The following is a 12,706-nucleotide window of genomic DNA, read 5'->3' as shown; positions in this document are numbered from 1 at the left end:
CTGGGATTAAAGGCGTGCGTCACCACCGCCCAGCTCTCAACCAGTTGTTCTAACGGGAGCTGGTTAAGCTCAGGGACTCATCAGGAATACTAAATCCTGCCCTCCCCGAGAGAACGTAAGCTGTAAAGACTGCCTAGTCGAGTTCAGATACCCAGAAGGGGCTGAGAGCAGCAGAGCTGCTGGAGGATGCAGAGACCAGCTGAGCTACCTGCGAAGGATGCTGCAACCCGCCTGCAGGCTGTGTGCTGAGCTCAAGCTTTTGTGAGCGAGACTGTCACCCATGCTTGGGTGGGCTTAAGTGATGCAGCTGTCATGGAGTCGTTTCTGCTCCTGTAAGGAACCCCAATATAACTCATTGGCCCACCACGCTGGATCTGGGCGGTTTCTGTACTTGGGTTCCCTACCTGGAGTGAGCAGACGGATATCTAAGTAGACGTTTACTCACATCTCCCCAGGAACAGTGGCACACAGTAAACAATAACGGGAGCAAGGCCCGGGCACTTTCAGGAACCGTGGGATGGCTCTAATAGCACGGAAAAATGTAAGCAAGAACTAACTGTCAGGGCTGCGGAGGTGACTCAGGATGCTTTCCTAGCCTGAGGCTGAATTCAGCCCTTGGAACTCAGGGTGGTAGGAGAGAACTGCCTGTAGCTGGTTGTCATCTGACCTCTGCCTTCACATTCTCTCTCATACACACACACACACACACACACACACACACACACACACACACACAGGAAAACACACATACGTACACACACAAAATAAACAAGTAGAAATACAATAAAAAGAATCTGTAAAAGTGATGATAGGAAGTCAGACATGGTGAATCCCAGCACTCGGGAGGCAGAGGCAGGTGGATCCCTGTGAGTTTGAGGCCAGCCTGGTCTACAGAGCTAGTTCCAGGACAGGCTCCAAAGCTATACAGAAAAACCCTGTCTCGAAAGACAAACAAACAAGTGACAGCAGGAGAGCACGTGGGCTTTGCTGTTCGCTCATCTACATGGGGCTCTGCCGCTGCACCCCAAGTTTGCAACTTCTCCTGATTCCTATAGGCGTGTCTCTGCATAGCTTGTTCCCACTGCCAAGGACAGGTTTCCAAAACCTGCACCCTTTCCCATGAGATCTAGTCTACTTTGCTGTTGCAGTGAAATACTGTCTTGTTATGCAGCCCAGGCTGGCTTTGAACAGGTGAGAACCAAACTTTCACAGGCCTTTAATCGCTGGCTGAAAGTTCCAGAAGACAAATTGCAGATTTTCACCGAAGTAACTGAAATGTTGCGTAATGCCGGCTTTTCACTGATGATATTGATGATAACTCAAAGCTCCGATGTGGTTTTCCAGTGGCACGCAGCATCTACGGAATCCCCGCTGTCATCAATTCCGCCAATTGCGTCTACTTCCTCGGCCTGGAGAAAGTCTTAACACTGGGTCACCCGGATGCTGTGAAGCTTTTCACACGCCAGCTTTTGGAACTCCATCAGGGACAAGGCCTAGGTATTTACTGGAGGGACACCTCCACCGGTTCCACTGAGGAAGAGTACAAAGCCATGGTGTTGCAGAAGACAGGTGGATTGTTTGCACTAGCAGCCGGTCTCGTGCAGTTGTTTTCTGATTACAGAGAAGATTTAAAGCCACTGCTCGACACACCTGGGCTTTTCTTCCAGATCAAGAGGATTAGGCCAGTCTACACTCCAAAGAATACAGTGAAAACAAGAGTTTCTGTGAAGACCTGATGGAAGGGAAGTTCTCCTTCCCCAATATTCACGCCATCCGGGCAAGGCCAGAAAGCACCCGGGTACAGAACATCCTGCACCAAAGAACAGAAAATATAGATATTAAAAAATACCGTGTGCAGTACCTGGAAGACGGAGGAGGTTCTTTTGAATATACTCGGTACACTCTCAGAGAGCTTGAAGCCCTGTGGCGGGAACCCTGCGCTAGAGGCTTTAGTGAAGCATTTAAGTAAGATGTTCACAGAGTAAAATGAATAATGGTTGCCACTCTTCATTAGACTCATAGCTTCTTTCAGTTGAAAACAGGGAGAGGCTTCCTACTTATCTTTTCAAGTACTAGTCTCCAAAAGGAGTAAATGAGGGTGAAATTGTCAGAATCCCTTTGCGTAAGAATACAAACTTGAGGGCTAGAGGGATGGCTCGGTGGTTAAGAGACTGCTCTTCCGGAGGACCCAGGTTTAATTTCCAGTGCCCACATAGTTCATCACCATTTGTAACCCCAGTTCCAATGATCAGATGGCCTCCTCTGGCCTTTGCAGGCAGCAGGCATGAATGTAATACACAGACATACATGTAGGCAAAACACTCTATATATAAGATAGATTTTAAAAAAAATTTTAAAAACACAAAATTCAAAGTCTCAGGAGCCACAAACACGGGTCTTAGAAATGCCATACGCTAAATGTGACCAACACGCGCTCTGGGTTTGTGAGTAAAGACTTAATCTTCCAAGAAACTTTCTGCTTCCTAACTTATCGCATGGATGGTTCCCAATTCATTGATGCTTTAGTTCAAAACAGGGACTTCCTAGACAAATCTCTAGGTGACCTAAAGACCAAAGAACTGCTGTCGTCCCCTAAAGGATACTGCTGAGGGTATGTTGGTGTTGTCTTTGAAGGCCTCTACCAAAGTCTGAAAAGACAGAGTGAAAGCAGTCGGCACTCTCCCAACCCACTTTCTTGTTCCCATCCTTAACACTGCACAAATTCTGGTTTGTTTTATTTTTTATTTTTTTTTACTAAGGAGGTTTTACAATTAATGAAGTTCACATCCTGGTCTCAAAAAAAAAAAAAAACCAAAACCAAAAACAAAAACAAAATAACAAACAAACAAAAACTGATTGCGGCAGCCTCATAATTCAGTAACTCTACAAAAAAGAAAACCTCGCTGAATTTCCTTGTAAATAAGTGAATTCTGTCACACATGAATCTATCTCAATAAAGTTGCTACTTAAAGAAGAAACGTGGCTCCTCAGCAGTTCAGAGCGCTGGCTGTTTCTCCAGAGGAGCTGGGCTCCGTTCCCTGCACCTATGTGGCGGCTCCTAACTGTCTGTAACTCCAGTTCCTGGGGACCTGATGCCTTTTCATGGTCTCCCTGGGTGCCTGCACACAAGTGGTGAACAGATCTGCATGCAGGAAAAGCACTTATACACATAAAATAAAACATCTTTTTAAGCCGGGCGGTGGTGGCGCAGGCCTTTAATCCCAGCACTCGGGAGGCAGAGGCAGGCGGATCTCTGTGAGTGTGAGGCCAGCCTGGTCTACAAGACCTAGTTCCAGGACAGCTATGACTGTTATACAGAGAAACCCTGTCTCAAAAAACCAACCAAACAAACATCTTTTTAAAAAGAAGACCAGGGTAGAAGCATTGTGGTCGTTTCCCAACACAGGAATGGGTTCAGGGAAGTAAAATCTAGTACTTTCATTGAGAATTCTAGGACACAATTTCTCCCAGACACAGATGAAAAATAGGTAGCCCCAAAGACTTGACAGTAACACATGGGACCTGGGTTGGAATGAAAGGGACTCATTACCACAGACAGAGAAAAGAGAGCGGGAGAGGGAAGAGGCCTGGTGGCACACACCTGTGGTCCCAGCACACAGGAGGTAGAAGCAGGGCCATCCTTGTCTATACCCACCCTGGGCTCCATGAGCTCCTGTTTAAAAATAACAAAACAAAACAACTACTAAAAAGTCCCCAAGTCAGGCTGGGAAGTGAGGGCTCACACCTTTAATCCCAGCACTTGGGAGGCAGAGGCAGGAGGATCTCTGTGAGTTCAAGGCCAGCCTGGTCTACAGAGTAAGTTCCAGAATAGCCAGGACTCTTTTATAGAGAAACCCTGTTTCAAAAAGAAAAACATCCACCAAGCCCACAGCAAAAAGTTAATGTAACTAGTTAGTTACATAGGTTATAAATTTGTAACCTATGGCCCTCATAGTCACAGGACTTGGCAGACCCCTACTGTGGATGGCAGGAGTCCCACAGAACCAAGAAAGGACTTAGGATTCCCCCACCACACACTTTTCCTTCTTCTTCCCCCCTCTTCTCTCTCACACACATACCACACCACACCAGAATCCAGAGGCCAGGGGCTCCCCCTTTGCCACGGAGTGCCATGCGGAGCCTACTAGAGCTGGGGATCTTGGAAGTGTCCCCTTTCAGGTCACAGATGTGCCGCAAGTCATGCCATGCGTCTCTGCTGGGCTCGCTTTGCTTGGGTCTCCACTTCTGTACAGATGTCTCCAGCTATTTTGTTTGTTTGCAGTTGTATTTCGAGACAGGGTTTCTCTGTGTAGCCTTGGCTGTCTTGGAACTCACTCTGTAGACCAGGCTGGCCTCGAACTCAGAGAGCCACCTCCCTCTGTCTCCTGAGTGCTGGGATCAAAGGTGTGCACCACCAATGCCTGACCCTGTCTTCTCTTGCTCTTAAAAAAATTGTGTGTGTGTGTGTGTGTGTGTGTGTGTGTGAGAGAGAGAGAGAGAGAGAGAGAGGGAGGGAGAGAGAGAGAGAGAGAGAGAGAGAGAGAGAGAGAGAGAGAGAGAGAGAGAGAGATACCAAGTGCAGTGCCCAAGGAGGCCAGAAGAGAGCATGAGATCTCCTGGAGCTGGAGTTACAGGTGGTTGCGAGCTGCCCAATGGGGGTGGTGGGAACAGAACATGGGTCTTCTGTGAGAGCCATCTCTCCAACTTCATCTCTTTGCTTTTTAACGTTACGTGTACTGCTGTTTTGTCCATGTGTATGTCTATGCACCACTAGCAGGGCCCATGTATGCAGAGGCCAGAAGAGGGCACTGGATCCCCTGGAAGTGAGTTGCCATGTGGGATCTAGGAACCAAACCTGGGTCCTGTAGAAGAGCACCCAGTGCTCCTAACTGCTGGCCCATCATCGTTTTACTACTGAATTATAACCTTACATAACCACAGCCATCTCTAGAACCTGGGAACCACCCCAGGCCCCAACATTCCCCTTCTAGTTACTTTACCCCCTCAATTCCTTTCTTTTCAAAGTCCATTTAACACGTAATCTATACCATCATCTACCCTGGGTTATCCTCCCAACTCCCGATCTTATTAATTAAAATCAGACAGCACTCCACACTATCTTTGATTGTTTATCCTCCAATAGCTATTCAAGTCAAAGAGGCCTCTGTGATTAATTTGGCTACTGTGACATTTACTTAGTGGGGAACCAAAGAGCGGTGTTTGTTCTCTGAGTTAATATCCTACTCAGGGGATAAATCAGAGCATGCACCCAGCACCCTGAGCTCCTGCAGTGAGCAATTATTTTCTGAACCACATACTCAACACTGCCACACTTGAACACTGCATACACTTCAACAGAATGATAAAGTAAGAAACCAAAAACATATACAAAACTAAAATAAAGCAATCAGTGAAATAATACTGTTCGTGTAAATCCTAACACAGTAACACAGAAACAAGAAACGGTGCTGGAGAGATGGCTCAGAGGTTAAGAGCACTGGCTGTTCTCCCAGAGGTCTTGAGTTAAATTCTCAGCACCCACATAGTGGCTCATAACCATCTGTAATGAGATCTGGTGCCCTCTTCTAGCATGCAGGCATACATGCAGGCAGAACACTATATATACATAAATTATAAATTAAAAAAAGAAACAGGAAACACCAAGACAATATAACTCTTCAAAAAAATTAATCCTAGAATAATGACGTCTAGGGAGAGTGAGTTAGATGAAATTAAAGGCGTGGTGGCGCATGCCTTTAATCCCAGCACTCAGGAGGCAGAGGCAGGTGGATCTGTGTGAGTTCAAGGCCAGCCTGGTCTACAAGAGCTAGCTCCAGGACAGGCTCCAAAGCTACACAGAGAAACCATATCTCAGAAAATTTAAAAAAAAAAAAGAAAAGAAAAAAAGAGAAAAAGAAAGATGAAATCCCAAACAGAGAACCTGAAATAATGACAAAGATGTTCAAAGACAAAGACGAGCAAAGGAATGAAATAGATGGTAGATGATGTGAAAGAGGAATTCAACAAAGAGAAAGAAATGCTAAAAGTTTGAAATTGTGGGGAGAAGTCTCAGGAATAGGATGAAGAAGAGAAAGGAGTATCTGGACCTGAAGACAGTGGAGGAAACGGAACAATCCGACAAGGAAAAGATAAAATAATAAAAGGGAACAGTGGGAATTTAAGATGTATGCGACACTCTAAAAATACTAAATATATAGGTTGTAGGTATAGAAGGAGAAGAATCTTGTTCAAAAGACACAGAAAACACTGTCAAAATAATAGTAATAGTTTCTGAGAGTTAGGAAAGTCTTCCAGATAGACACCAAGCAGACAGGACCAGAGAAGAATCTCCCCTTACATTATAATAAAGCGCCATACATGCAGAACAAAGAAAATATATTGGAGCCGGGTGGTGGTGGCGCACGCCTTTAATCCCAGCAGACATATATACGCCTTTGAGAAGAGAACCCAGGTGACAGAGTGGAGTAAAAGGAGCTTGTCAACAATGATGGGACAGCAAGCAGCTGCACAGCCATTTGCTTGTACAAAGATGCACCTAGACACAGAACTGAATGTCCTTCAATGAATGTACTCAAGGAACATCATGTCACGTGCCTGCCTCCAGAGCCTGATGACCCACAAAGCTGTCCTTTAACCTCCATGTGTGTGCATGTGTACACCCCCACAGTGTAATAAGAGACAGCTTGAGTGTGGTTCCCAGCACCCACATCTGGCAGCTCTAGACCACCTGCAACTTCAGTTCCACGTGGATCCAGCGCTCCTGGGCTCTGGGGGCATCTGCATGCACAGGCACCTGCCTGATGCTGACCGCCAGTCAAATAACCCCACGCTAACTCTGAACCGAGTATCCTGAGGTCTTCCTTTATTAAAAGGGAAAACTCATGGAACAGAAATGGGGTGTGGAGCATGGTAAGACGAGAATGAGCTGGGTGGGACGGCAGCTTTTTGGGTACCCAAAAGTCACGCCCCAACCTGGTCCAGTCTCTTAAAGGCCATTGGCTGAAGGAGGTTCCCCATCATGTGCCCATACACAGACACACATAAGATTAAAGTATTGGTATGTGTGGTCACAGGAGACCCAGGCCAGTGCTGGCTTAACTGTACATGTGAATCAGAGCTTCTTGTCAAGTATCCTGCTGTTGTTCCCCTTAGTGACTGAGCCCAGACTGGGGCAGGGGCATGGAGACGCTGCTTGCATAATTAATGGTGCTAGGGGAGAGACACTCTAAGGGACACATGGAACCTACTGACCCTGCAAACTATAAACCATGAAACTCAGTCAGGCGAAGCAGGGCTGTGGTGGCTGTCTGGAGAGCTGGACCTCCTCAAAAGCAGTGGGCAGGCAGGGTGATAAATACCTTTGAGATGAGTAGACAGGTCCCCTTCTGGATGGCAGGGATTTCCAGAGAAATCGAGACAAGTGTGAAACTTTAAACAGCTTCTTGGCAGGCTGGTTCAGGGCCAGGGAGCCAGGCTCTGCAGAGGAAGTGGGTCCTGACAGGCCTCTTCTTCTTTGGGCCAAGAGGCTGGGCTTCCTGCGGCCCAGTGACCTCACATCTGAGGGGAGATGTGCTGTTGGAGACTGGGCTGCCCCTTTAGGAACAACTCAGGAGTGTCAGGCTTGAGTTCAGTTCCTTATCTACCATTTATAAGCTGCATGACCTTGGATGGCTGCTGCCATTCACTTTCCTGTGTCACGAATGGAAATGGTAAAGACTAAACTGCACATGGGTAACATTGAAAATGTTAGCCATGGCTCTGTTGGCCATGTTCAGGTGCATATGCACATGTGTGCGTGTGTGTGTGTGTGTGTGTGTGTGTGTGTGTGTGTGTGTGTAGGCCAGAGGTCAACCTGTGGATCATAACCCCTTTAGGAGGTTGAATGACCCTTTCACAGGGGTCACCTAAGACCATCAGAAAACACAGATATTTAAACTACAATTCATAACAGTAGCAAAATTACAGTTATGAGGTAGAATGAAAATCATTTTATGATTTGGGGTCATCACGACATGAGGAACGGTATTAGAAGGTTGCAGCGTTAGGAAGGTGGAGAACCACAGGCTGGCGTGAAGCCATGCAGGGCACCTCAGAAGCTTGAAGATGCAGAGCCTGCCCTACCTTCTGAGCCCCTGCAGGAAGATGGTTCAGCTTGATTCTCTCTGAAGCCAGAGCTCATCAGTTCTTGACATTTGAACTTCTGGCCGCCAGGATCCTGAGAGAAAGTCTGCTGTTTTAAGCCAATCAGTTAATGCTAATTAGTTACACAGCTCGCCATGCTGGCGCACACTCACCTGCATGCCTTGCACGCTCACACTGGAAAGAGTTTCATTGCTCTTTGTGCAGCCAGGGTGTAAGCCAATCAAGCTGTCAGAAGCTCTGCCCGGAGACCAGGGGCCATCTGTAGCTTCCTATGCTTCTAGGGAGGGCAGGAGGACTCCGGTAGCTGGAGCCTTGGATCTCCAAAGGGGCTGATGATCATAGCTGGAGAGGAAGGCAAGGCTCCAAGGCACAGGCTGTGAAGACCACTCTCACCTCTCGGGTCCAGAGCTTCCGTAACCGTCACAGGTAGGACAGAGCTGGGCTTGCCATAGAAAAAAGAACCTGGGTTGTGCTGTGTGGGGGTGAACGCCTACGTGAGAGACTGTATGTAAGAGCATAGCCATCACTGGGAGATGCTTCTGGATGGAGAGTTTGCCAGTGAGTGTGAACAGGTTAATGTGGTTGTACGAGGATGCACGAGTGTGTCCATGCACGTTGGCACGTATCGTGTGACCCCCGTAGTGAAACCATACCAAGCTGCCGAAAGAAGACACAGCTGGGTTCCCCCACTCAAGAGATTCCTGTGTTGGGAGGGCCCGAAGGCACTAACAAGGGCACACTCCTGGGCTCAGATCCTGACTGAATGCCTAGGGACACTGCACCACGGAGCCTGTTTCACGGTGTCAGGCTGGTACCTTATGTGATGTTTGCTTTAGAGATGGGAGTTGAGAAACTGGGTAAGGGGGTAAGGGCTTTGCCACCATTCCGTGCCCATTCCAAGCTGAGAGGGTTCAGGACGGGTTCACTGAAGCTGTTATTCATTTTTGAACTTCTGGTCACTATTCAAATTCTGAACTTCTATGAAGAGGGTTCACTGACGCGTTCCAGGCGACTGACTTCCTTCCTTTCTAGGCACCTCGGTTACCCCTGAGCGACATGGCCTTGTAGACCTGCCCTTGCGCCCGCTGGGTGGCCGTGTGTGCAGTGGTGCGTCTCCCAGAGGAACCCTGGAAGACCTCAACACAAGTTCTTGAACTTGACCAGGGCGAGGGGCGTGCCCGCGACAGACCACGCCCGCCCCCGCCCCCACCCCGCCCCCACCCCCGCTGCTTTCTACCGGGAACGGCCGGAGGTGACGCCGGAACGGTAGGAACCAGCAAGGAAGGTCAAACCCGAGCTTAGCCGCACAGACGACGCCGCGGTCGTACCTCAGAACTCCAACCGTCCTGAGTGCTGCGTCAGGCGGCTCCGCAAAGAATTTTCCAACAGGAGACAGGGCAGCTTTAAAATAAAGATTCTGAGTCCTGCACTCCGTGCGTCCTGTGAGGAAACATTGCCGTCTCGCCCGGGAAGCCGCCTTCTAGACCGGTTCCTGCCCTGTCTGCGTTCCTCTCTGCAGTTGAGAATTTACAGCGGCCTCTTGGTTGCCGGCGTCTGGCTCTCGGTGGGGACTCACCCGGAAGTTGCCGTACCGCAGGTGGGGCGGCCGCTTTGCCATGGCGACGGCCGCTCGGCGACGCTTCTGCCGCTGCGCCTGCTTCTGCTCTCAGAACCTGTACGTGGCGCGCTACGGGCTGCACCTGCGCTTCCGGGACGAGCAGCAGTTGCGCCGTGACTATGGCCCGGTGAGCGGGGGGCGCAGGAGGGGCCCGGACACCAGGACTGGCTTTGCCCGAGGCCTCTCGCTGCAGATTGGCAGCTCCCTAGGAACCCGAGAACACGCGTGCCGAGTGCGCTGGACAGAAGTTTTCAGACCTATCGATGATCCTGTCACTGTCATCTCCGTGACAGGGGTGGGGGGGGCGCTGAGGCTCAGAGATGTTTATTGACAGGGTCACATAGCCCTGCTAACTGACCTTTCTGCTCGCAGCTCCTGCGCAGCCGAGGCTGCGTCAGTTCCAAGGACTTCCAGCAACTCTTGGAGGAGGTACGGCACCCCTGCCAGCCCTTCCCCTGGAGCCCTTGACTCCGAAGGACTTCTTAGCCCTCTTTCCCCAGTTCTTACTCCCACTCCCAGCTCCTGGCCCAGGAGAGAGATTGAGAAAGACCAAATTGCCCCCAGCGTCTCCTTCTCACCAGCTGAGTGGCATGGTCAGGGCCACCACCCCCATTTCAGCTATCAGGACACCTTGACACCTGCAGAGAACTCTGGCGGGTTCAGAAGTATAGGCAGACTTGCCTTCCAGCCTGGGTCCCACTTTGGCCTCCCTGGACTTCAGTTTCTTCTCATGGCGTTGGAGGTGGGTGGCCCCAGTGTGTAACTGCCTTTGCCGTTCCAGCTTGAGCAGGAGGTGGGGCGCCGGCGCAGGCTGGGGCAGGAATCAGCTGCCAGAAAAGCCCTCATTGCCAGCACCTACCACCCAGCGAGGCCTGATGTCTACTGCTCACTGCAGGTACTAGGCCGGCCTGGGAGCTTGGAGGATGCTGCCCTGGTGGTGGTGGTGGTGGTGGGGGGGGCTGGACTTTCCACAGCTGCCCCATTCTGCCCCAGGACGCGGTTCTGGCCCCTGAGTTTGTGGCTGCAGCTGAATACAGCGCATCCCCCGGTGCAGGCCTTGAGGGCCTTCTCCAGCAGCTGGAGATAGTGTCAGGTGAGGCCCTTCAACCCCATCACCAGCCAGCACTGCTGGGGGTGGGGGTAGGGTCGTGGCAGCTTGAGACACCTGGGTATGGGAGGCGGGGTACTTTAACTCTCCTCTCCGGCCCGGAAATAGCCACCAGGAACTGGGTCGGCCAGCAGGAGGAGCAGTCTGCCAGGGAATTTCATTCATTAATTCATCCATTCTCTTGTTCACTTATGGATCACCCAGCTAGGTTCAGGGAGTATGTTACTATTTCCATTGTACAGAGGGAACTGGCTTGAGGCTTTAGAATGACTTTCAGATAAGCTGGCTCATGAGGCTGAATGTCCCACAGTCTGCCCCTCCTTCCTCAGAGGAGAAGCGCATCTACCGGGTGCCTGTGTTCTCGGCGGAGTTCTGCCAGGCCCTGTTGGAGGAGTTGGAGCATTTCGAGCAGTCGGACATGCCCAAGGGAAGGCCCAACACCATGAACAACTATGGGGTGGGTGAGGCCTGCCTGTGTATCTGGAGAATAAGGACAGTTAGAGTGCACGAGTCACCTTGTTCTGAACCTAGAGCACCAGGAAAGCAAGCAGCTCTTGCACTTAGCAACATCTTTGGCAAAGAATTGTGGGGATGCAGGGTGAGGCTCCCCAAGTCTCCCTGCTGATTCCTGGGAATCCTCCTTAGGTACTGATGCACGAGCTAGGCCTCGATGAGCCACTGGTGACACCACTGCGGGAGTGCTTCCTGCAGCCACTGCTGGCCTTGCTGTACCCGGAGTGTGGTGGGGGCCAGCTTGATAGCCACCGGGCCTTTGTGGTCAAGTATGCGCTGGGCCAGGACCTGGAGCTGGGCTGCCACTACGATAATGCTGAGCTCACCCTCAATGTTGCTCTGGGCAAGGCCTTCACAGGGGGTGCCCTATACTTTGGGGGCCTCTTCCAGGTGAGTGAGCCCCACCACTTAGGGTCCAGGCAGTCATGAATACTCCAGCCTGAACCCTACCATCTGCAGGCACCTGCAGCCCTGATGGAACCCCTGGAAGTGGATCATGTGGTGGGCCAGGGTATCCTGCACCGCGGTGGCCAGCTGCACGGGGCTCGGCCCCTGGGCACCGGAGAGCGCTGGAACCTTGTCATCTGGCTCCGGGCATCTGCTGTTCGAAACCGCCTCTGTCCTATGTGCTGCCAGAAGCCAGAGCTGGTGGACGATGAGGGCTTCGGTGATGGCTTCACCCGGGAGGAGTCTGCCGTGGTAGATGTATGTGCACTGACTTGAGCCTGGTCCCCCAGGGGCGGTGGTGCCATGGCGGCAGGAAGCTGCCAGCTTGAGTGGGGAGGGCAGAAATAAACTCTATAGCCATGACCCTCCTTGGGCCAAAGGGACACGCTGACTCCCCGGTCACTCTTTGGACAGATGAGCTGTCTTAGGGCAGAACTGCTGGAAGACAAGTCGAGTTTGAGATGAAATATTGAGGGTCGAGGGTGGAGCAGGTTCAGGAAGGGAAGGAGCCCCAAAGAAAGTGATTCCCAGTGATGTCCAGCCTCAGCCTGATCCCTGAGGAGCTCTGCCTGGGGTGGAGGACTCAGTTTGTGACTCCTTGGATAGGGTGGCTCCCAGGGACTTAAGTGGGGTTCATTGGTCTGTCAGTGCTGGCGAGTGGGGAGCCAGACTTTCTGGGTTCAAGTCTCTGTTCTGGCACATCCTGCTGTGGCAGCCTGGGTGTTGTGACGAACTGACATTTATAAAGCACTTTATAACAGCCCTCTGCTTCCTGTTGTTATTTAAGAGCTTAGAACTGGTGGTTTGGAGATTGACTGAGGGGTGCACATAGCTGTGCGCTGTTCGGGATACACATT

General features: G+C 50.7%; 1 protein-coding gene and 1 pseudogene across 2 annotated transcripts; both read left to right on the top strand.

The window, feature by feature from the left end:
* LOC126504249 (geranylgeranyl pyrophosphate synthase-like) lies at positions 1-1,994 on the top strand (annotated as a pseudogene).
* Positions 1,995-9,398: 7,404 nt separating this feature from the next.
* Positions 9,399-12,612, top strand: Ogfod2 (2-oxoglutarate and iron dependent oxygenase domain containing 2). 2 transcript variants are annotated; one of them, XM_050146438.1, is made up of 7 exons: positions 9,399-9,908; positions 10,154-10,210; positions 10,563-10,676; positions 10,775-10,874; positions 11,219-11,346; positions 11,535-11,792; positions 11,862-12,612. In XM_050146438.1, the coding sequence occupies exons 1-7, from the start codon at positions 9,780-9,782 to the stop codon at positions 12,123-12,125; spliced, it is 1,050 nt and encodes a 349-aa protein (XP_050002395.1). In that variant the 5' UTR covers positions 9,399-9,779; the 3' UTR covers positions 12,126-12,612. The 2 variants fall into 2 exon arrangements, with proteins under 2 accessions (XP_050002395.1, XP_050002396.1); XM_050146439.1 differs by having other exon boundaries at positions 9,400-10,676; positions 11,200-11,346.
* The last annotated feature ends 94 nt before the right edge of the window (positions 12,613-12,706 follow it).

This window comes from Alexandromys fortis, unplaced genomic scaffold, assembly GCF_014885135.2.
Source record: "Alexandromys fortis isolate MF-2015 unplaced genomic scaffold, M_Fortis_MF-2015_v1.1 scaffold_56, whole genome shotgun sequence".
NCBI lineage: Eukaryota > Metazoa > Chordata > Mammalia > Rodentia > Cricetidae > Alexandromys > Alexandromys fortis.
Note: the sequence above shows the minus strand (reverse complement) of the source record. Positions and strands in the feature narration are given on the sequence as shown.